Below are 23,832 nucleotides of genomic sequence, written 5' to 3' on the forward strand. Positions count from 1 at the left end.
ACACTGTGGATTTCCAGCCCTTTTTTCAAATGCGAACACACTGCTGCCACAACTGTAAACCACACATTCAAAACAGAATGAATGCCTAGTGCATTTCAAACACTGCGGATTGCAATGTCAACTGAAACACAAGATGTCTTGTTTTAGACTTGTTAGTATAAAGGGAAAGCTCAAAAATATATATTTTTTTGGAAATGGACCAATGAAGACAGGTTGTTGGAGGGAGAAGAGTGGCAGTGAGAGTGTGGAGGAAGACCTAGAAGACATAGAGCTGTAATGTCTGATGAAATACAGTAAGGGCTACTCTGAAAACCCTGTTGTGAATCATGGTCTCTCATTGAGAGAGGCAGGGTTGAGAGTGCAACCCAATCTGCAAATATCTAAAGTTGCATCTGTAATACGAATTTTCCAGCATACAAACAGCTTAGAGTTGCATCCTTACAGTAAATGACAACATTACAGGAATTGATTTCTGTATTACAATTACAGAATATTTACACAGATAAATACTACATTTGTAAATGTTTTCAATAACATATACAAAATGTGTATCTATTGAAGCAAACTTCTGATTTTAATTTATTTTTGTTTTCCTAAAAAACTGGTATGTTATAAAATAAACAATTTCATGTGAAAGAATTTCACCCTTTCATCAAAGAAAATATTACGTAATTTGTGTGAAATAACTCAAATTATTCAAACTGTAAAGATTAAAAGTTTGTAATTTTAGTATTGGGGTTTGATGCTAGTGTTTCTACTCTGAGTGTGTTCTGAGTGACAGTATGTGTTATCTCAATGAGGCTGGTTCATAGTGTTTGCTGCACTGAGCATATTTTGCAGGTGAAGTTAACTGTTCAGCTCCAGTGACTGTTGGTAGTGCAGACTGTAGTTAGAGTTTTGCACATTGAGCTACAGTTGTGCCCACTGTGGGTTAGCAATAAAAAAACTGTAATTGGCATGTACTACACTGATTTGGCGAAGTTAAAAATTAGTATTGTGGGATGAACTGTGCTTTGAAAGAAAAGAGAGAAAAAAGTAATGCTAATTCCATTTCTTGCCGTTCATTCATGTGATATACTGTAGTGGATTTTTTATTTTGAACACGGGAGCCATTCGTTTAAGTTGCTGGATACTTTATTTGCTGTAAACCATAATACACTGTCTGCTTTCATGGCGTGCATCTACAATATGGTTGTTTTCAAGCTGAAAACCTAAAACAACAGCGATTTCCATCCCCCCTGTGTCTGTTCAAAGCTATACACCTCAACAGTAAGCAACCCTCCATTGTTCCACTGCGCTGCCTTATATTATATTAATAACATTTTGGACACAGAACAGTGATTACCTCAGAAGCCAAACTCAAAGGCAAAACCCAAAACACAATACACACAACACAATACAATGCGACCAGTAATACAATTTCCAATGATCTGCTGTAAATGGGCGCACTGGTCTGTGATAAGAAGAAAACAAATATTATCCCTGGTCCCTGCCAAATCAGCAGCGTTATTGATCCGGCTCTGCACACTGCCAATAGAATTTTAAGTCCCTTTGCTGGCAGAGATGTCTTGCTCTGGGTAGTGATGTCATTATCTTGATTTCAGTACAACAAAATAGTGGTCACCTGCAGTTCCCAGGGCTTCAGAGCAGACCACAGGCTCAATTAGAATGTCTTGCTCACCAGATGTCAAAGGCACCGATCGAAATTACCTTTTCGAAATGGCTTCGGAGACAGGATTGTATTCCCTTAAGAGATGTTGTTTTTTGTCATGCTTTTTAATAGATGTACTCGGAAAAAAACACTGTTTCCAGGTAATATCTAACAATAATCCCACCCTGACAAAAAGATAAACATGAATGGCCAACCACATTTTGCTAAACAGACATTTTGCAATGTATCCTTTTTTTATGGGGGCCTCACTGAGTTTATTATTTAATTTTTTGGTTTAATATTTTGGTAAAGCCTGCAGTCATTTAACAGACCTTTGAAGGCATTTGGGTGAAAATTCAAGAGCTTCATCTAGCTAATCAGCATGTAGACCCCATTGAGAGAAGAAGAAAGCGGAAATCAATATGTCGGGACATTAGAGTCAACTCAGACTTTTGTTTATCCCATGCCCCCCCCCCCCAAAAAAAAAAAAAAATCCGATGTGTGTGTGTGTGGGGGGTGGGGGGGTGGGGGGGGTGTATAGTCCAAAATCAGATGAGGTCCCTCAAGCAATTGTAGTCCTGTATGAATAATGATTTTCTCTGTGTTCAACCACTTCTTTTTGTTGTTGCATTCAATTGGGCTGTACATTTGATTCTACTCCAAATTAAATTGTATTCGCTGAGTTCTAATTTCAAGAAGCACTTCAACGGATAAAAACAAACAGAAACACACACACACACACACACACACACACACACACACACACACACACACACACACACACACACACACACACACACACACACACACACACACACACACCCACACAAACACAATCACAATAGCCAGCGCTGGGATTCAATTTGATCACTGCTAGCAGGGACAAAGTGAAAGAACAGACGATTGCACCAAACTGTGTGTTCTGCAATGTTTCATTCAGAAAACCAGGAATGTAATACTCAGTCGGCCCGTTATTGACTACGCAGACTGGTAATATCGCATTCTGTGAAATGCAGCAGACCATTTTTTTGATCCTTTTCATGGACATGTACACATTCAGACAGATTATCCAAGCTCTTGAGAAAGATGTACGGAATGGCACAGCACACAGAAGACTTCATATACACATAGCGGAGAAGAGCCAATAGGTGTGAGAGTGAGAAGCGATGGAGTCGGACTCGGCCCTGACTTAATTGCTGGCAGACTAAATAGCATCAGTACGCGGCACGCTTAACGCGCCCCACACACATCAGTGTTTCCCCTACCATTATACAGGCCTGGCGGGCCCGCCAGGCCAACGGGACCCCCCGCCAGGCCAACAGCTGCCCAAAAAAAAAAAAGTTAATTTTTTTTTTTTTTTTTTTTTTTTTTTTTGTCTGCGCTACGCCGCGCGATGCACGTGTGCATTCGGAGCGCACATGTCAAACAGGGAAACTGACGAGAAAGAACCTTCCTTTATAGGTCCATGGCATAGGCTACACTGGAGATATTTAGGACTCAGTAACAGGGAGTTGAACAGGAAAAAGTGATGAGCAAAACTTAGAAAGTTAAAGTCGCTACGTCGCCATGGCAACCAATCTGTATCAACAGCTGAGACAGCGCAGCAAGTTATCTTGAAAACAGCAGGCTATAGTAGCCCTACAAGCTTTATTTTTTGGTATTTTCAATGCAACTTTATTTTTATGTTTTAAATTGAGAACTAGGCTACATGAAATATAATGGGTCGGAACACAAAATGTTGCTTATTTTGCACACATTTTGATTGATAGGCTAATCATGATGTGTAGCCTAGGTTAATTCATTTATTTTAAATGAATATTTGATAAATTAAAGAAAATGTTTCATGATCCAGATTATTCCAGAAATTAATACTAGACAGGATATACCTGTCTATATTAGGTCTTCGTGTTTATTGTATTTTATTTTCATATCTATGTGTTTTTCTTCAATAGTTTATATGGCTTGTGTCTCCAAATTATTCCATAAAATTGTTTTAGGCAGGACATATGACAGCTGTTTACGGAGCAAAAAAAATAAAATCAGATTTAGCTTCTCAAAGTGCACCAGTTTGATGCATTTAACTTTAAAAAGGTAAAGGTTTTCTTCCGCAGGGGCATGCCCCAAGACCCCACTAGAAGGTCCATTCTCCCCCTGCAGTCTCAAAAAATCCTGAGGGAAACACAAAATGTACAAACGTACCGAATGTGAAGGCATAACCCTATGCCCTGATTTGTAGCGGGCTGTCAAAAGAGGCTCATCCATAATACAGTTAGTTTTTGTCAATTTCTACTACAAATTTGGTACGCACGCCGCGCGCATACTCTTTATCAGCTTTTACCACCGGGCCTAAAAACAATTCTAGGGGAAACACTGCACATCCTACCTCTACTGCGCGTCTTCCTCGCGTCTGCGTCTGACTTTTGGTCACAGACTGTGAAATCAACGTAGAGCGAGCACACATCCAACCTCAGACGCACTGCTGAGGCGCGTCGGAGGCACGTCTGCAGCGACGCTCCCCTTCACCTCAGGAGGCTCGCCTATTTTTTTCTGAGAGCAGCGCGTCTCTCTCGCGTCTCTGTGCTTTAACTGATAGAGAAATACTCTGCTGACAGTCATACCAGCAGCATTCACTCTAGTTACACGTTTACCCGGTGTGTTTATTTCAAAATAAAACATCCCTCAGTCGTATACGCGAATAATCCCTTTATTTCACGATTTAATTGTGCAATCAAAATCCGAGGGATTTAAAACCTAATTTTCAATTAGTTCTGGCATTTCATTTTTGGATAAATGACACATATAGAGATCCAATATAGTGAAGAAATAAAAAAGATCATGATGAGCGCAACAGTTTTCCGTTGCTCTATCTGTGTCTACGGCCTTCTTCTTCCCCGACCACACCCCCCTCTCTCTCTCCCGTATAAATCAGTAAAGTGATTTTTGAAATACTCTGCTGAAAGTCATATTGACTTCATACTGGCAGCTTTCGCTGTAGTTTCACCATTTCCTGGTGTGTCCCCTTCAAAATAAAACTTCCAACAAGCAAAAATATGGCAAAAGAAAAGAAGAAAAATGGCAATGGGGCGCACGGATTACTGTCCAGACTCAATATAAATCATATGCATCATAGATGACATGAAAGAACTTCATTTTTAATGGGAATTATCTATGAAAACTCTATGTAGAAAGATAGGGCTTTTAGAAGCAGCGCTGCAGCAGCAGCTGCTGAGACGTTGCATGTGTGTCCGAGAAAAGTCCGAGAGAGGCAGCAGTAAGGTAACGCGATGCGCTCCAGAGGTAGACGCAGGATGTGTGTGGGGCGCGTAAGGCAGCTCCTTGTTCTGTTTTGCTGAGTGTTAATCTATTAACTCCTTTGTTGGGGGAATTTGAATATATTCCAGCAGTAACATGAGATAAGAGCCGGCACTTCACTCTTAACATATGTGCATTTAATTCCTTTGACTATGTTCTTTGCTTTCAAAAGACTAGCATGTATGTATATTCAGGCACAAGAGTCATTGTGGCTGAAACGCCTAACCTGTTTTTTTTTCTCCGTTTCTTCCCCCAGATGCAACAATCGGACCCAATGTATTGTGATCACGGGTTCAGATGTCTTCCCTGACCCTTGCCCGGGAACCTACAAATACCTGGAGGTCCAGTATGAGTGTGTGCCCTACAGTAAGTATGACCCTTCTTCTGTCATGAATTGGAAAAAAAACCTCCCCTCCTCCCTTGTCGCACACCCTCCCATCCACACACCCCCTCTCTTCTTTTTTCTACACACTCACTCTCTCTCTTTCTCGCTCTCTCTCTTATGTGTCATACCATAACTCGTCCTATTTCTTCTTCCTGCCTTGTCCAGACAGTCTGCTCTCTCTCTTTCTCGTGCAACACCTTTCCGGCACCCCTTTTTCCTCTGTCTCTTCAGTCTCCATCTGTGTCACGCCATGAACTTTTCATGAAAAATGACCTGTAAAACCCTTTGGTCCTCTTCTGTACTGCCTGTATTATTGATGCGTTTAGCAGTGTTTCCCAGCCGAATGGACGAGCCCGGTTATGGGGTAGCAAAATATAGAGGGAGAGGGTTTAGAGGAAGACATGCTGCTGACTCTTTCGCTATGGCAAGCAGCAGAGTGTTTCATTACTCAAGTCTTGTACGGAGAAGTCTATCAGGCGCGAAACACAGCTCAACTTGACGGCTTAATACACACACCCATACAACAGGTGTTGAAACCGTTAACAGATGTCTCATTATGTCACAAAAAAAAAAAAAGAGATAGCGTTAACATTTTGTCTTCTCCTTGGTTACTAAAATATTCATCGCCATTCAGCCCCCAGACAATCTTTGGATTGCCCTTTGTCCTTTAAGCTGCCATGTTCATTCGCAATTTGCGAGGTAAATTCCCCCATGTGACCTTTTGAAAACTGATTAATGACGAGAGATGTAGATGAATTGCCGGAATCACTAATCAAGTGGAAATAATTAGAATTGGAATTGATGGGAAGTTTTTGGCAGCTCTTGTTCATTCAAACAAGTGTTTCATAGACTGCGAAAAAAGGGAAATTTAGCCCAACTAAAATAGTACACCTTCTTTTCTAGAGTAGGTTTTTTTTTTTTTACAGTTAACACATTTTATATACACTGCTGCTCATTAGCAGTATACCTGTACGAACTGTTCCCGTCAGTGTTGAAACAGAATGTATAAGTGTGAGCATCATTAGGTGGTGAAATCCATTACAACTTAAAGGTTAACCTCTCCAAGGCGTCCAGGAGCTGTCATTTAAACTGGACTAAGCAATAGTGAGTATTTCAATCCACCTTTATTGAGCATAGCTAAGTCCTGTAGCTTTTTACCTTAGGTATTTACCTAAGCTCTTAGGTCTCTTTTGTTTTGTTTTTTGTTGCCTCATATTTTAGTGTAGTATCGATTCCATATATTGCTGTGTTAGCTCCGACCTTTATCGTAGGATTATAGCCTCAATGTGCGCTTAAGGCCAACCCCTGTTGTTATTGTATTTTGCTCGATTCTGGATCCAAGGAAACGGTGGAGAATGCTGTAGTTTGGAGTTTAAAACAAACTTCATCCCAAGGACTCTCAGTCCCGGCAAAGTCTGTCTAACAAACATTCCAAGCAGGTCCTCACTTCACCCAAAGCAGTTTCAAACATGCATGTCTGTAGCCCCGTCTTTTTGCTTCTCAAGGTCCATGCCCAACCAGAATAGGACCAAGAACACAGAATGTTTCCTATCGCAACTGCCCTGGTAAGTGCTTAGTGTTCTCCCAGTCTGATCCAGTCCACACAAGCCTAGTCCAGCCTCTTTCCCACTCAAGCCCTGCCTTAAACTGTGATAGATTGTGATTTACAGGCTAGTTCTGTGTTATATTATTCCTCCCCTTTACCAGTCCTCTGTCCCCACTTCCCCAAAATGAAACATCCATACAAGAGCATGTTGTAGGGTCAGACTAACGCAGGGAAAGGCAGTCTTATGGCAAGCTTTCACCTCACTGCGGTTTTTCAGACGAGACAGTAAAGACCTTAACTTGAGTTTTCTAGTTATCAGATGGAGTAGGGCTACATCATATGCCAAATGCAGAGATTTGTGATTAAAAACACTGCAGTGCTTCAGAAGATTAGGATTCCCTGGATTTGAAGGAATACAAGACGTGAAGAGTTGTTTTGCAAGGAAATGTTTTAAATCCCCGTTAAGCAGATCAACGACGGGCCTTCTAAAGAGTTGTCCTAATTTTGACTTGTAACTCCCTAAGTCTAATCTATTCCATGAATCATAACCAGCAGTTTAATAACATAATATGATAAACAGTGGTTTTCCGTCTCTAACACTGACTGGATGTAATGTGCTATTCAAAATGATTAATTCTATTGTCTAAGCCTTTGCATAATCACACAAGCAATTTTGGATTTTTTTCACTTTCTGTGCAAGAGGCTGTTTTGTATTTTGTGCATCAAGTTGCCTTCATTGCCACCATTTTCATCCCTCTGGCTTCATAATTTGGTTCTTGTCATGAGCTGCCCTCATTAGCAACACTATCTTCATATTCCAGCCAAGGATGTACATTCTGCTTTAACCTGGCACCGGGTTGCCCTCTGAATAGGCTCGTAATTGCTTGAATGCAGGCAACATAATAGCCAAAACGTTTTTCTTCTTCTTCATTTAGATTCCTCTATGCAATCTTTTTTTTAAATTCCCATTCTATCCTTGCAAAACAGTAGTCGTGCTAGTGCCCCCCCCCCCCCTCCGTTGCTAATATTTTCATTTCTCATCAAACCTTAATACCAGTAAACCTTACCGCTCCACGTGACAGTGATGGCCGGATTATGAAACTTGAAGTTAAGCTGTAACAGCAGGATTTTTGGGCCCCCTATTGCGTTTTTGTTTTTGTATTCAGTCTCCCCCCTACCCCTGCCCCCCTTTGTTTACATGATGCTTAAACTAAGATTTAACACTGGAGCAACTAACAGAGCCTGCAGTTGACAGCAGAAATCCATCCACACCGAGATGGAGCGTCTGATTAGCAACAGTGATTATTAATAGTCATTATCACTTGATAAGTAATGCTTCATAGGAATAAAGGAATTCCCTAGAAAGTGTGTAATGTGTAGTGGAGAGAATTGAGGGGAATTTGGGGTTTAGCGGTATAGTTGGGATGTGTCTCCTGTTTGTCTAGTTGTTTATTTAAATGTTGCTGTTTTATAAGTGACTGACTCTCTTCCCTTCCCCTGTGCAATCTGCAGGAAACCTCTTCGGCTGTCTGACTCACTCTCTTCAGCCACTGATCGATTTTTTTATCACACTGATTTGCTATTTCTATTTTTACCTTTTCTACTAACCTCATCAGGTCTTCGGTCATGTGTTCTCTCCTTTTTCTTTCCAGGCTTGCTTTGCACAGTCTCTCTCTCTCTCTCTCTCTCTCTCTCTCTCTCTCTCTCTGTCCTCTTCTCACCTCCTCCTGTTTTGTGTGGTTGAGGTCAGCCAGCTGAGGAACTCAACTATTGTTTTTTTTTTGTTTTTTTTGCCTCCTATCTGTGTTTGATCTCTTAGTGAGCCGCAAACGCACTTCAATTTCTTCTGCAGACTGCCGTGCATACATTTATGGATCCTTCTGCATCTAGTCTTTTCTGCTCTTTTCTTTTGCCACTGAAGCCTAGGTCAGACCCAAGAATGATAAGAGGTTCAAATATGGACCTGCACTAATTGGAGCTGGAGGGTTCCATGCACCCAATTTATGAACAATCACAATATCCCACATGTGCAAAATTGGCCCAGGCAGTGTACAATCAGTGTTCTAACATTGATCCTCTGGCGTCTGTGGTTGAGCCTTTATATTGTGGTGCCATCCGAGACTGAAATCTGAGAAAGATACGGGCAAAAACCAATTCAAGTGTAGATCAAAGACAAAAGATATGACGCCTGCAGTTTGCACTTGGGAGAGAAACATATCCACCAGTAATCAAGTGCTGTATTTGTTGAAAGAATAAATCTTAAACTAATAATATAAAAAAAAACAATGTGCATGAATCCTTGCGAATCAGTATTTAGTAGTTTCGTAGTCTGACCTATGCTTCAGATCAACCTGAGAAACATATTTTATGAAGATTTTTTGAAAACTAGTCATACATTTATTTTTCACTGTATCTATTTAAATCTTGTGAGTTTTTTTATACATTTTTTTTAAATAATTCACCTGTATCTGAAAGCACAACATAACTTAACATTATGTGTGTGAGGGCACATAAACTATAATGATGTATTGTGCTCCAGTGAATTGCACTGATTACCTGCCTACTTGATGAGGCCACAGTTAGTTTGGTTTTCCTTTGTACATTTGGCTTCAAAGTTGGAAAAGTGTCAAAGTTAGATTACAGGTTAACGCAGAGATTTTGTAGGTAATGGTCAAGTGTTACATTGTCCAAAATGTTATTGACATCTTTGTATTCAAATCTATTTCAAGAGATAGCAGCAAGGTGTATACAGTATTTAATATTTAATTGAAAATACTTTTCCCCCCATTGAAGTATGTTTGATCATAGTGGTGGGCGGATTAAAACAGACCGCAGTTTGGAAGCCACTTAACCAGCGTCATGTTAAGTGAAATCAGAATGAGCATAAATGACTAAAATTATGAAAATAGTCAAATAATTATGAATGCATTTGCCAATACCAGTATCCATGGATGACTGATTCTCAGAAAAAAGTTTTGAATAAACCTAACATGATTGTTATGTTAAGAACTAAAGAGAGGGCTTTCTCTTGATTTGTCTGTAATTTGTAATGTAAATCACAAAATTGTTTGCCTTTTGTATTCAACAAAAATTAAGGATAATTCTTACCCGTCAATGTGAGAAGTTGAACGTGATTGAAGTTGTGCTATAAGGGACAGCACACACTCGCAGACCGCTGGCACTCTGTCAAATCTCAAATCCATCCACCACTGTGCTAAAAACCCAATTGTTACGGTTGGTCGTGATCTCACACGCGACTTGACCATTCTCTGTGTTCTAATCTAAACTTGATCTCTAAGACAGGACCTTGCCGGATGTATGTCACCTTTCTAACAAATGTCTTGCTTTCTCTGAATAGGTCTACATGTCTTTGTCCATGTCTCATTACGTGTTTTCTGCATATGTAACCGTAGCGATGACAGTTAATTCATATTAATCTCTTTCTTTCCCCTTGCACCCCTTTCATTCTCTCTCTTCCAACGCTTAAAATAGAAGTGGAGCAAAAAGGTAAATAACAAGACACGATCCAAGTCCTAGCCTCCTTGTTTTGTGGCATCTGGTTGTAAACTACCTATTTTCCCATGGTGGCACCTATACAAACCCATTGCAGACGCGTTACCTTCAGAATCCTCCCAGATGAAATGTTAATGTTATGTGTAGTGCAACAGGGGGGGCAAGTGAGGCTGGTCATAAATGAGACAACACACAAGCAACCAACATATGTAAATGTGTGAGGGGGCGAGGGGGGGGGGGTTATTGGCTGCAATCCATAGGGGCTTCCTCTCCTCATTCGCCATGGGTGCTTTTGCTACTCAGCAGAATCTCATATTGCCTTGCTTCCAAAACCCTTTCCATAGTTTCTCGGCCCCCTTTTTCTAGTTATTGCTTTTGACCGTCCCCTTTCTCTCAAGTCCCCCCCTCTTCCTCACTCTTCTCCCCATTATTGTCACGTTACTACTTGCTTCTCTTTTCCCTAACAACCAAAACACCTCAAGAAATCCTTATTGAATTAAAAATATATGTATCTATTATTGGTGGTGACATTTGCACCACTTCGTAATGACAAGCCTCTCAGGTATACTGTAGGTCCATGGTGGTGGAACTGATACACATGATCTAAGTACATACAAACATTTTGCAGACTCTGCTGATTCCTGCTCTCTCATAACCTCTCCCGTCTGCTGCCAAATGACTTTAGTTGGCTGCTTTTTTTTTTTTACCGTTTACAGGACCAATTGTTTAGTTAAGTTTTGTTAAATTTTTTCCTGTTTTATTTACAATCATTTGTGTTCTACTCCCACAGTAAATGTCAATGAGGCCAAGCTTCTTTTTTGTTTCAGACTTCTTTATATATCAAAACATTATGCTTAATTACTTTCCTATTCCTTTTTTTTTTACTTTCTATGCACAAAACCAAAATCCATATACTGCTTGTGAATATTGGTTCTAGCTGTTAGTTGTGTTTTGACCACTCTCTGGTGTGTGTCTGTCCCCACTCTTCATGGACAAACCTGTTAAACAAAATGACGACATTAGAGATACCATTGATGTTACTTATATATATATTTTTATTATTATTTTATTTTTCACTAACGTTTGTCTGTTTCTTATTCTACTCTTCTTCCATCACTAGTTTTTCTTTGTCCTGGGACTCTGAAAGCTGTGGGGGATCCTTCCTTTCTGTTTGAAGCTGAGCAACAAGCCGGTGCCTGGGGCAAAGACCCACTGCAGGCCGGCGAAAAAATCTACTTCATGCCTTGGACTCCTTACAGGACAGACACTCTCATCGAGTATTCCTCTCTGGATGACTTTCAAAACGCCCGGCAAACCATCACGTACAAGCTGCCGCACCGGGTGGACGGCACCGGGTTCGTGGTGTATGACGGGGCCGTGTTTTTCAACAAGGAGCGCACGCGGAACATCGTCAAGTTCGACCTGCGGACTCGTATCAAGAGCGGCGAGGCCATCATCAACAACGCCAACTACCACGACACGTCGCCCTACAAATGGGGCGGCAAAACGGACATCGACCTGGCGGTGGACGAGAACGGCCTGTGGGTGATCTACGCCACGGAGCAGAACAACGGCATGATGGTCATCAGCCAGCTCAACCCCTACACGCTGCGCTTCGAGGCCACCTGGGACACGGCCTACGACAAGCGCTCGGCCTCCAATGCCTTTATGGTCTGCGGAGTGTTGTACGTGGTGCGCTCCACCTACGAGGACAACGAGAGCGAGGTCAGCAAGAGCCTGATCGATTACGTTTACAACACCAAGCAGAACCGCGGGGAATACGTCGACATCCACTTCCCCAACCAGTACCAGTACATCGCGGCTGTGGATTACAATCCGCGAGACAACCAGCTCTATGTGTGGAATAATTTTTACATCCTGAGATACAATCTGGAGTTTGGCCCGCCTGATCCAGCACATGGTAAGACTCCACCCCCCCACCCCCTATTGTTAAAGGTGCGACGAGGAACTTTTAAATATTTCTGAAACAGTCTCATTTTCCTCTGGCGATCATGAATGAAACGTGGCAGCAAACAAAACTATCAGTGCAAAGAACGCTATTTTAATATACAGTATATTTTTTCTTTATGTTTTTGTCATGGGTACGCTCACCCAGGAACAACAGCTCACAAAGTAAAATCACTATCGATTTTGTCCACAAGGGGTGCAATAATGACCACACACTAAAAGTTCCTCGGAGCACCTTTAAATTCCATTGCCGAAGCCATCATTTAGATATTCCTTTGGTATCCATCTATGCATGTAAGTGTCACAGCTGGCTGCTTTTTAATTTAGAATCTAATATGTGCTAGATATGTTACGGAAGCTTTGTGGTATAGGAAAAGCATCTGGGGAGGGTGAAGTGAGTTTGGGCTCTGTGGTAAACAACACCTCGAAGCCAGTTACCATATCATAAGGGATCAGTATCTAGGGGATTTGGGGAGGTTTACCATCCGGGCCTTCCCTGAGTCCTTGGTGCTAAGGCTCAGGGGACCCCTGCTAGCATATCCCTTCTTTTTTTTAGAAAGAGAGAGAGAGAGTAAGACGGGGAAGAGAGTGAGAGAGGTGTATTTTCACTTCTGGAAACATACATGCCTGGACAGGTGCAAGGTCTGGCCTGGGGCAAGGTTAGATCATTCCCCCAATTGATCCCAAAACTACCAGATCTCCCTAGGCAGAGTGTAAGGATTCAAGGTTCTGCCTAAGAGAGAAAGAGATGATAAAAAAAACAAGGGAGAGGGATCCATCATCCAGGGGTCCCATCAGGAGGCCTATGTTTTTAATTTAGCTGTCACGAGTTGAGAGAACAGGCTAGTCTAGGCCTGTGATAGTCCTTACACAGAGAATATAATAACTAGTAATTATCCTAATCCCCTCCACACCCGGAATCCTAAATCCACATAATGCCCCAACGCAGTCAGCGATGAGCAACGGATGTCACGCAAACTTTTTTTTTCACAGATTATCCGAGAGCTCAGTGTTTATTAATGTGTTTGCTTGTCCACTATTGTATGGACGTGGGCTAGGGCTACTAAATAGGGGTTCAGCCGCTGGAACAGCATAAAATCTAGCCAGGCTAAGGCAAGCTTTACTGTAACAAAGTAGGTAGTCCGGGTTGGAAAGGAAAAAATTAATATACTGAGATGGCATTGATTCGGATACTGCAACAAGGTGGTGGTATATGAATAACTTGTTGATGTTATTCCACTGCCAAGCCAACTAGGAATCCGAATTAATTTTCAATTAAACATTTGCTTGTACATTTGGAGAAATGGAGGAATATGGTGTAGTCAATTTTATTTCAATCTTGCCCAAAACATAATGTCATAATGGATTTGAAGCAGTGCCTTGAATTTTTCAGACAGCTGCGGTGAAATTGGTCCTCCTAACATACATCACCTTTTCTGCTATCTAATGAGAATACATTGGAGCATGTCTTTACATTAAGTGTCATTATGTGTTTTTTGTACATGGACTGATTATTAAGCAGTCAAGCGTCAGCCTCCTCACCAGCTTTTATTTTAAACTTTGCTGTTATGGAATAAGTTGTGCATAGACAGGCTGCACGCTCAATTGATTTAGAGGCTTTACCTGGATCCGCCCTGAAATATCTCTATATTATGGTTACTTGTTTGTTTTGCGCCTGTGTGCATGCATACATGTGCATGCATACATGTATGTGTGTGTGTGTGTGTGTGTGTGTGTGTGTGTGTGTGTGTGTGTGTGTGTGTGTGTGTGTGTGTGTGTGTGTGTGTGTGTGTGTGTGTGTGTGTGTGTGTGTGTGTGTGTGTGTGTGTGTGTGTGTGTGTGTGTGTGTGTGTGTGTGTGTGTGTGTGTGTGTGTGTACATGTGTGTGAGCAATAAACTCTACAAGTGTTTATTCACACCGTCAGACCTCCCAACCACCCACCCCTCCCCCCCCTAGTGGTAGATCACATTAAGAAAGATAGAGTACTGCACTGTACTGCATTCTTTCCTCAGGGCTTCTGTATTCACACATCTTTATATTTTACATCAACGAGGGCTCTTTTCTGACAAATGAGGCATGAGCCTGGCCCTGAGTAATGTATGTTGAGTTGCAGTCGATGAGTGCAAGGCAGAATGGTGCAGGATGATCATCAAGATGTCAATAAACTTGTCCTCCCACACGGCTGATGTTGACACATAAATGATGGCACTTTTTTTTAGCTGGCTGTCACTGTATGGCCTCTCTGTGATATCTTGATGCTCGTTTCAGCGGCTGCTTCGCGAGGCGGCAAAACAACCCATCAGAATGCTTTTGTGCTGTTAAAAGTTGATGGTACGTGGTTTTGAAGAAAAAAGGATGAAAAAATAAAAAAAATAAAACATTTATTTGCTTTGTTCAGATCATCACAAACACACGTGAAAACATTGTTTTTACAACACAGCCTGTATAATTAGAGTTAATTGTGTTAATGGTAAAGCAGGATCTGCAGATTTTTCTCATTAAAAAAAACATATTTTTCTCGTGCAGAGGATGAGTGAAAGATGCGGGGGGGGGGTGGAAGATTGATACTGTATGCATTTTCCACTGTACACTGCATAGCATTATTTCATGTGCACAAACAACTCGCATGTCGCATGATTCCCTAGTGTATGTCATGAAATGCGGTCACATTGAAGACATTCTCAAACAACGTGTGCCAGACCGTTGGGTTCCTGTCAAGTCCAATAACGCTCGCCGTGTCGAGGCAAGATCATCTGTTGTAGGATTATGGGCGAGTGGATGGGGTCACATCCAACAAGCAGCCGACTAGAAGTGGACATTAAATGGGTCAGTAAGTTGCTCTCTTGGCTTTGACCAGCAGCAGCATAATCCACTCTCTTAACCACTGTTCCATGCCTGTTTTCCTTCGGCTAAAAAAATGGAGCTCATAAAAAGACATATTCCCTTTGTCATATCTTGTAAGTAAGATGATTAAATTGATTTATACGAGGTCCCAGAAAAAAAACCAATTACGCACCCGTTTCTATAGACCGTTGATTCATGCCAGGCCCTGCTATGTTTCCTAAAAGCACTGAGTAAGCATACCAAAAGCTTTCTTTTTTTAATAAAGACAAACAGACTATTTTCTATGCCTCAATGGGACACAGGTGAGCCTTGGAAACCTTTTTATTTGTCCCCTGTTGTATTCTGAATCGTTTCTGAAAGCCCCACAGCGCTGCAGCTAACACCCACACAAATCAAGATCCCTCCTCCTTAATTGTTCAGATGTCAATACATTTGCATGTGGTTTTACATCTTTGCTGCATCCTCCTCAAATTATACATTTGCGGGGAAGTGGGGGATTGTAAGGGAGACAATGACCCAATTTGTTTGAAATTATAAGGCTTTGCTCACTGACGCGACTGGCCAATTAGCTTACAAACCCCTGCATGCGGTCACAGCAGTGCCCTGTAGTCTGCCTGTTGTGAAAGTGCTGTACAGTGTAAAAATGCTCAGCTGTTACAGATGCTTCTGAGTCACATGCATTAGCGCTCACCCCAGAGACAGTCCTCCTTTTATAGTCTGATAAAATATACAGCTCTCCAATAAGCACCACTATGTTTCATACCTGTCTTCTGCAGTGCTTACACAGAGGTCAGCTTGTGCATGGTTACATTGAGAGGGAAAACAGAGAGACAGACACTTAAACTTCAAGCTCTCACAGCCGGGACACTTAAACTTCAAGCTCTCACAGCCACCTGAGGTGCTTGTTTCAAATGGCAGAGACTTCTGCGTCCGACATGATGCTCGCCAGTAGTGCAGAAGCAGGAATCTGGATTTGTTAAAGACGAGCCATTTGTTTCTTTGCCTTGACAACCCCCCCCCCCCCCCCCTCCCCCCCTTATTTCCAACCCCCTGTCAGCTGCCCTAGTGGACACAGCAGTGTGAAAGGAGGGGATATTGATGTGGAAAATCACCCTTTTTGTTTTGTATTTTTCAGTCCTCCTGTCATTTTCTCACCAACTTCTCTCTCTCTCTCCGTCTGCTTCCATTGTATCGTCTTGCTCTTTTATTTCTTCTCTTTCATCACTCTATTAAGTTCAGTCTTGCGGTTTGTCTATCTTTCTCCTATTTATTTTTTTTGCCCGCCCTCTGTTTTACATTTCTCTATTCTGCATGTTGACTCTCATGTATCCTCGATGAGCATACATGAACCTTGCATCTTGGTATTCACATTTTTCTGTGTGTACTGTGCGCATGTCTACACATAGATGACATCATTTGGCCTCTCTCCTAAAGTCAGGCTTTAGTCTTTAGACTGCTCAAAGGATGCACAAAACAGAGAAGTGCACACTAAATGAAAGGATTTAAGTAAATCCTTTGCTGTGCCTTTTGGGGGAAACTGTAAACAAACACACACACACACACACACACACACACACACACACACACACACACACACACACACACACACACACACACACACCAGGACAAAAAAGGCCACCGTGCACTGCACACCAGGGTTCTACACACACAGCACAGTTTTGTCGACACAACAATCTGCAGAAAAAACGCCCAGAATCTGTGTACAAATCCCCTTACAGTGACCCATTGCCTTGAGCCGTTGTACATGTGTTCAACAAGTCCCTTATTTTGTAACAGCACTTTCGGTCCAGTTCCCTCATAATCTTTTTTCTGCGTACGCTGGGAATAACTTCTGGGATGTCGGAGCACTACTAGGAACCGTGCGTATCTTTAGCTAACGGCCCTATACCTCTTTACTGCTGGATAGGACTTCCTTATATGCCAGAAGACTCCGATCTTTATTCTTCCCATGTAGCTTTTTTAACCTCCATTTTATGACATACCCTGACATTATTCTGTCTATATGGTGACCCACTGGTCTCATTCTTGGTTACGATATAGGGGTGAATTTAACTGGGGCGATAAAATAGAGAGTGTGGGGGGAGATCCCACAGTGGGGATTTACAGTCTTGTTCACACACAGTGTCTCTGATATTACATCCTGTGATAATACCTAAGCACCCAGCAGTCAGTGTCTGGTGGCAGTATAAAGGCTATTCAGCACATGGGGGCCAGGAGGTCACCTGTTTTCATCTGAAACCCGATCACGATCTCTGCCGTTGAAGACATGAGGGCCAGTTGTTGCCAGACATGGAACGAACATTTCACCCCCTTATCTGAAATGGTAAATGGACTTGTATAGCGCTATATCTCCGTTTATCACAGACTCAAAGCGCTTTACATTGTTTTTTGTACACATTCACCCAGTCACACACACATTCATACACCGATAGCAGCAGCTACCACGCAGGGTAGGCTTAGCACTACGGTGCTAAGCTAACTAAGCTAACTATCGGGAGCAATTCGGGGTTCAGTGTCTTGCTCAGGGACACTTCGACATGTGGCGGGGAGACGGGGGATCGAACCTCCGACCCTGCACACCAGAGGCGCGCTCCCTACCCACTTCGCCACTGCCGCCCCCTAAAAAAAAAAAACGCACCCCGAGATAATGTCTGTTGTCATATTCCCCCAGCTGCTAGTCACGGCCTTTTCCACGCACACGCTGATGTTGAACTATACTGTATACACACAGCGCGGCCAAATGATCTCCGCTGACATCATGTACAAGTATGTGGGCAACAGTGAACCCGGGGTTATGATTTAGAATGTCACAAAAGAGTTGTTTATATTTACAAGAGAGAGAGAGAAGAGGGTGGGTGATTATAGTTACAGTGAGCCCAGTAGCCAAGGGGATCCACAGTCTCCTGTTTGATTACACTCTTACTGTGAAACAAGGCGTATTAAAAAAATTATTACTCAGACATAACAATGGCCCCCCCCCCATCACTCCCCGACACGCGCCTTTTGATGCGTTTCATTTCAAACAGGCCTGATTATTGTGTCTATGTGTCTATGTCTCTCATAATAGGCTGTTCGTGTTGGCATGGTCATGTACAGTTATGTGCATCTGTTTTGCAAGTGTATCTTCACGTGTGTGCAAATGAACGCCTCCGAAACAGACACCCCTCCTGTGTGTGCACGGCATTAAATATCGGTCTCCTCGGCACACTCAAAAGTTAATGCTTGAAATTTGAGGCACGTACAGTACAGAAAAAACTGCAACGAGAGAGAGAGAAAAAAAGAAGAAGCTGGCTGTAGTCTGGCAGCTGCTATGTCCGTTCTCTATACTTTGGTGTCATTTCGTGTGTACATGTGTTTATAAGTACGTGTGTGTGTGTGTGTGGGTGCGTGTGAGTGCATGCGTGCATGTATTCTGTGCCTGCCTGCGTCCATATGAATCAATGTGTTTGTATCATGGTGATGTGAAATATTGGAGACGACAGTAAATAACATAATCCAGCTATTAGGGTTTCTTTTTCTTTCCCGAAGACGTGGACATACACTGTACATATACACAACCTCCCAAGGACATGACTCATGGGAAATTATATGTATTTTCACTCCGCTTTCTTCATATTTACTGCTGATACGCAAACAATCACACAGTGTGTTCCCCGCTCCGCAGCGACAAATGCAGTGCAGAGTGAAAGACGTGTAATCCAATTTCCTTTGTGTATTATTGCTATTATTGGTAGATATCAGAATGCATCACACACGTATTATGAATCATTTTAACATTTCAGACTCAAGAACTGCTCCATTTCCATATTCAACTTCAAAAGCAAAGGTGCATCCAGGAGCACTGAATAGAAATGCATGTTTTAAGAGCGATGTGTCAGGAAAAGCATTAGCGTAGGATTTAAAAAATTATTTTTTTCATAGTTACTAATTTTGTTAATCCACTAGATTTCCCCTCACAAACTTTGAATTGTTTCAAGTTCCACGGACTTGTTAACTTTTGCGGCTGCTCTTCCATTAGGAGGTGATTACCATGCACCGGGAGCCACATTTCACTTTTCCCAAAAAATATGCTTCTCCTACCTTAGCGATGGAGTAAGTCGTTCACAACGGGGACAAAAAGGTAAATCTCCTGAGCCACAGTATTACAAGATTATTCCACGACAGAGCTGAGGATAGAGGAGAGGGCCAATGAGATCTAATAATTATTTTCAAATTTTATATGGGAAATTAGCTGAAACAAATGCTTAAATGTCTGTTGCCTTACCGTTTCCACCACCTCCCTCGCAAGATAAACAGCACCTGGTAATGTGAATGAAACATTACCCTGATGAACAGCCATGCGGTGCCTACTGAAAGTGAAGCCATTAGGCATAATATAAAAGACACACATGCTGTCGGTTTTAATTTGTCACCCCGGCATGACTGCTGAGTCGTGGTGAATTCAGATCTTTGCACACTGTGCGTGCGTGCGTGTGTGTGTGTGCGTGTGTATGTATGTCTGTGTGTGTGTCTTTGTCTGGGTCTGTGATCAATCCCGGACCTACTGTAATAACAGACCCTGAGATACCTTCCAGTGCTACAATGTGGCCTTGGAATAACACAAAGAGGTTATGAATAAGTCTGTCCCAACTATTGCCGGCACTTAGGAGAATATCACACTCCATGACAGCTAATTGAAGGTTCCCCTTTGGCCTGAGTGCAGCAGAGACATAATAAGCAATGATCCTGTCCTGCTTTTGCTATGTAGCCTAAATGTGGGATTCGCTTATTTCTGTCATCATCAAAGGGACTATTGCCCTGGAAAGCAGTGTCAGGCATGTGTTTCTACAGTGGAAAGCAGAATTATTTGGTCCATGTTGTGAATCGCAGAAGGCATAGAGAAGGCTGCTGCAGCAACAGATCAATGACCAGCCCTCACAGTGATTGCTTATAAACGTATCTGCTGCCTAGACATCTCCTTGAAGAAGTGACTGCCGGAGAGGAGTGTCTGTTTTAATACCTATCTATGGGTTAATTCCTCTCAGCTTTCGCAGGATCAAATTAAACTAAGCTATGGCATAAAGGTAATAAGATTATTGTGTTGCTGGCAGGATTACAGGCTGACACGCTATGTACACAAGACCAGCAGTGGTCAGAGAGGCAGCTTTGTTGTTTGTTGCACAAATCTCTAGCCCACATTCACATTAGCATCCTTTTTATCACAGAAAAGAGGATTAGCTTGCATCATCAACACAAAACCAAACCAGATTATTTTAGCCCTTTTCACGTAGGTCCATTTTCATAATATTTCTTCTTAATGAAGCTCTTTAATGCACAGCTGTATCCTATAATGGTACAGGACAAAAGCAATTCTTAGCAATGTCAGCAAAGCTTTCCTGTCTTGTGCTGCACAGACATCCAGTTTTCTATAGAGTAATCCATCTCCAATTATGGAATACTTTGGTAGGGCCAAATCCATTAGTTCTAGCCTTGTATTAAGCACACATTAATTACCCCTGTGGTTTCACCGATGATAGCAGGTAGCGCAGACACACAAAATAAAACTTCAAAGAGATGTAGTTGTACATGTTGAAACTAGAGCACTGGGCTCAATGTCCCAGCGAGCCATGACAGGCAGCACTTTGAATGAGTGGTGTAAACAAGATACAGTTGTTAGTTGACATGCTAAAGGCATGTGCTTGGATTACAGCAGATGCCTCCTTGATTTATGGGCTGAGGCTGCCAGCCCTTTATCTTAAATCATGCTGCAGAACAGCCATTCATTTCCATTTTATTTCTGTCTTAATTCTAAACTCCCCACCCATGTAGACTGGGATCTTATCATTATCATATTTCATACTTTGGAAATGAAATACTTATAAAGGGCCCCACAGTTTCTCTCAGAATCTTTTGGTAGTTTGCCAAGCAAACCCTCACCCAGATGTTTAAAACGATGCATTAATTTTCTGTACAGGGAGCTCGAACATCATGTGTTGTAGTGCGTAAACTTCTGCACAGCCTTTTAGTATTGCTTTCACCTCTGTGAAAGTGAATCGTGAAAAAAACAAGGGTTATAGCAATATAAGGGTATTGGTGCAGAATAGAGACAAGCATTTCTCCCAGCCAGCTAAATGCTAGTGCTGAAAGGACACTAAGAACAGGTTGTCTCTCAACCGCTATGACAGGCTGTGCAGCCGAGAATTTCACTGTGTTGAGTAAAAGGATACAGGTAGGGGAGGAGGGGCAAGAGAAGAGGAGCCTGAGGTGAAGCCAGCCAAATCTGCCTTCAGCTCAGTGTCAAAACAGCCTGTCAACTGTGTACACCTTCATGTCACTTTGTGTGTGTGTGTGTGTGTGTGTGTGTGTGTGTGTGTGTGTGTGTGTGTGTGTGTGTGTGTGTGTGTGTGTGTGTGTGTGTGTGTGTGTGTGTGTGTGTGTGTGTGTGTGTGTGTGTGTGTGTGTGTGTGTGTGTGTGTGTGTGTGTGTGTGTGTGTGTGTGTGTGTGTGTGTGTGTAGTCGTGTAGCCCCCGCCAGGAGGGAGCACACAGTCATCTCCTCTGGTCAAGAGAGCCTAATTCGCCACAGGTAGCAGCCTCAAAGTCCTCAAAGGACATTTTCCTTCAGCTCAACTGTGCTGAAGCTTCTCATCCACACCGTGGGCCCTATGTTGATATTACTGGTGTGTGTGTGTTTGGGGGGGATGCTATCAGCCAGACCGGTTATCCAATGGAGGCCATAGATATGGAGGTGTTGCTGCCTGGGGTCCTCTCCACAGGGTCGTTTCGTTCTTCAAACTTGGACCTATTGTGTCTGAATTTTCCTGTCTTGGTCCTATAGGTGTGGTCCATTTTTCACCATCCCCATCTCTCTTCTTCCCCATGTCCTAAACCTCCCATTTCCTCCTCTCTTTGATTCCGCCTCCTCCATGTTTTTACACCAGCGGATATACCATGGAGAAAGACTTTTCTCAGCTCAAGTAGTGCAACAGCATCTCGCCACATTCTCTGCATGCTCTACAGGCAGCCTAATGGAGGAAATCAAAGTACTCCGATCCGATTAGATTCAGTGTGTGTGCATTGCATTCCAATCAGAGCTCCCTTTGATTGTAATAACTCATCCTTCTCAATTCAAGCAACAAATGCTTTTTTTGAGGCGGGGGTTCATGCTTTGTACTTGGAGATGTGGATCAACATTTCATTAAAGAAACTCCCCTTATGTCTGACTTTTATGAAATGTAATTACTGTACAGTGCAACTCACACTTCTCCGGTGTATCACATGACAAATGTCTTCATAGTTTTTCCTTAGTGGCACATGTTAAATGTAAGGAGTGCACTACTTTTTCCCCCTTTCCCCGAGACAGAAACATATTGTTTTTGCCCGGGGCATTGCATGAGTTACTGCACACCTGCTTTATCAGAGTATGAGTTGTAGCAAGGAACAACACTACAATGAATGTTCAGGCGCCATGGAAACACATACTCACATACACATAGCTGTGTTGCTCTGGTGAAATTTAATCAGCCGTGCCACAAACTCTCCCAGGCAGGAATGATTGCCAGGCAGGAGGACGGTACTGTAATTATTGTCTTGTTCGGTGCAGACTGAGTGCCTTGGATAAGCCATAGTCAACGGGAAAGCAAATACGCTTGTTGCACAAAGCACTTAACAGCAATTTACACAACAGGATTCTAGGATGTATAAGCATTACAATGTTGAACATGTTGAGAAAAAAAAAGGGAATCTTACTTACGGGGGGGGGGGGGGGGGGGCTCCGTTAAGGTTTAGTGGAACATGAGGGCATCTGCCCACTATGAGGTCAAGGTTTTAATATCTGTTTTGCAAGTATTCCTTGCGATGTAGTGTAGTCTATTATGTGCCCTGACAGTGCCACACTAATGAGCCGACTTTACACTAGTCCAGCCGCAGGTCAAACTACCATTTTGTTTTTTATTTTTATGTTTCATCCCCACAGCACTGCTTTATGTTTGCATTGGGACTGATAAATATGTGTCCCCCAGTGTGAATTCAACTCCATAAATCACAAAAGCGATAATGTTTCTCACAGCGGGCTGCACACCGTCAGTCAGCAGTGATCCACTACTTCAACGTAATGCCTCTGTAACCCTCTTTGTTTCTCTACAGCTCCGCCGCTGTCAGAAGTCACCACGTCTCCTCCGCCTCCGAGAACTACAACCGGCACCACGACTACCACAATGCACTGGGGCGTGGCCAACACTAGCACCACAACAACAGGGCCCAAGGAGGGCAACAGGGGAGCGCCCAAGCCCCCTCCTGTCATCCTACAGACTACTACCCCTCCACCCCTCGAGTCCTTCCCTTTACCAGAGCGCTTCTGCGAGGCCACAGAGAAGAGAGACATAATGTGGCCTCAGACCCAGAGGGGCATGCTGGTGGAGAGACCTTGCCCCAAGGGAACACGAGGTAAACATGGCTCCCTCTCTCACCTTAAGGGCTGTGTGTGTGTGTGCGTGTGCGCGCTTCTCTCGCTGTTTTCAATATGACTTGAAGACTCCCAAAAGAACACCCTTCAGTTTGTTACATTTTGTATGATAATATTGCATACAAGGATCTATTTTTTTAAATCTATGA

General features: G+C 42.6%; 1 protein-coding gene across 1 annotated transcript in view; it reads left to right on the plus strand.

Moving 5' to 3' along the window:
- Positions 1-23,832, plus strand: part of adgrl2a (adhesion G protein-coupled receptor L2a) — a 77,374-nt gene that overhangs the window by 27,812 nt on the left and 25,730 nt on the right. The window contains exons 3-5 of the mRNA XM_080032383.1: positions 5,220-5,329; positions 11,528-12,328; positions 23,365-23,664. Coding sequence (XP_079888509.1) covers positions 5,220-5,329; positions 11,528-12,328; positions 23,365-23,664 — 1,211 coding nt within the window. The remainder of the gene's footprint in view (positions 1-5,219; positions 5,330-11,527; positions 12,329-23,364; positions 23,665-23,832) is intronic.

This window comes from Ammodytes marinus, assembly GCF_949987685.1.
Source record: "Ammodytes marinus genome assembly, chromosome: 8".
Lineage (NCBI taxonomy): Eukaryota > Metazoa > Chordata > Actinopteri > Uranoscopiformes > Ammodytidae > Ammodytes > Ammodytes marinus.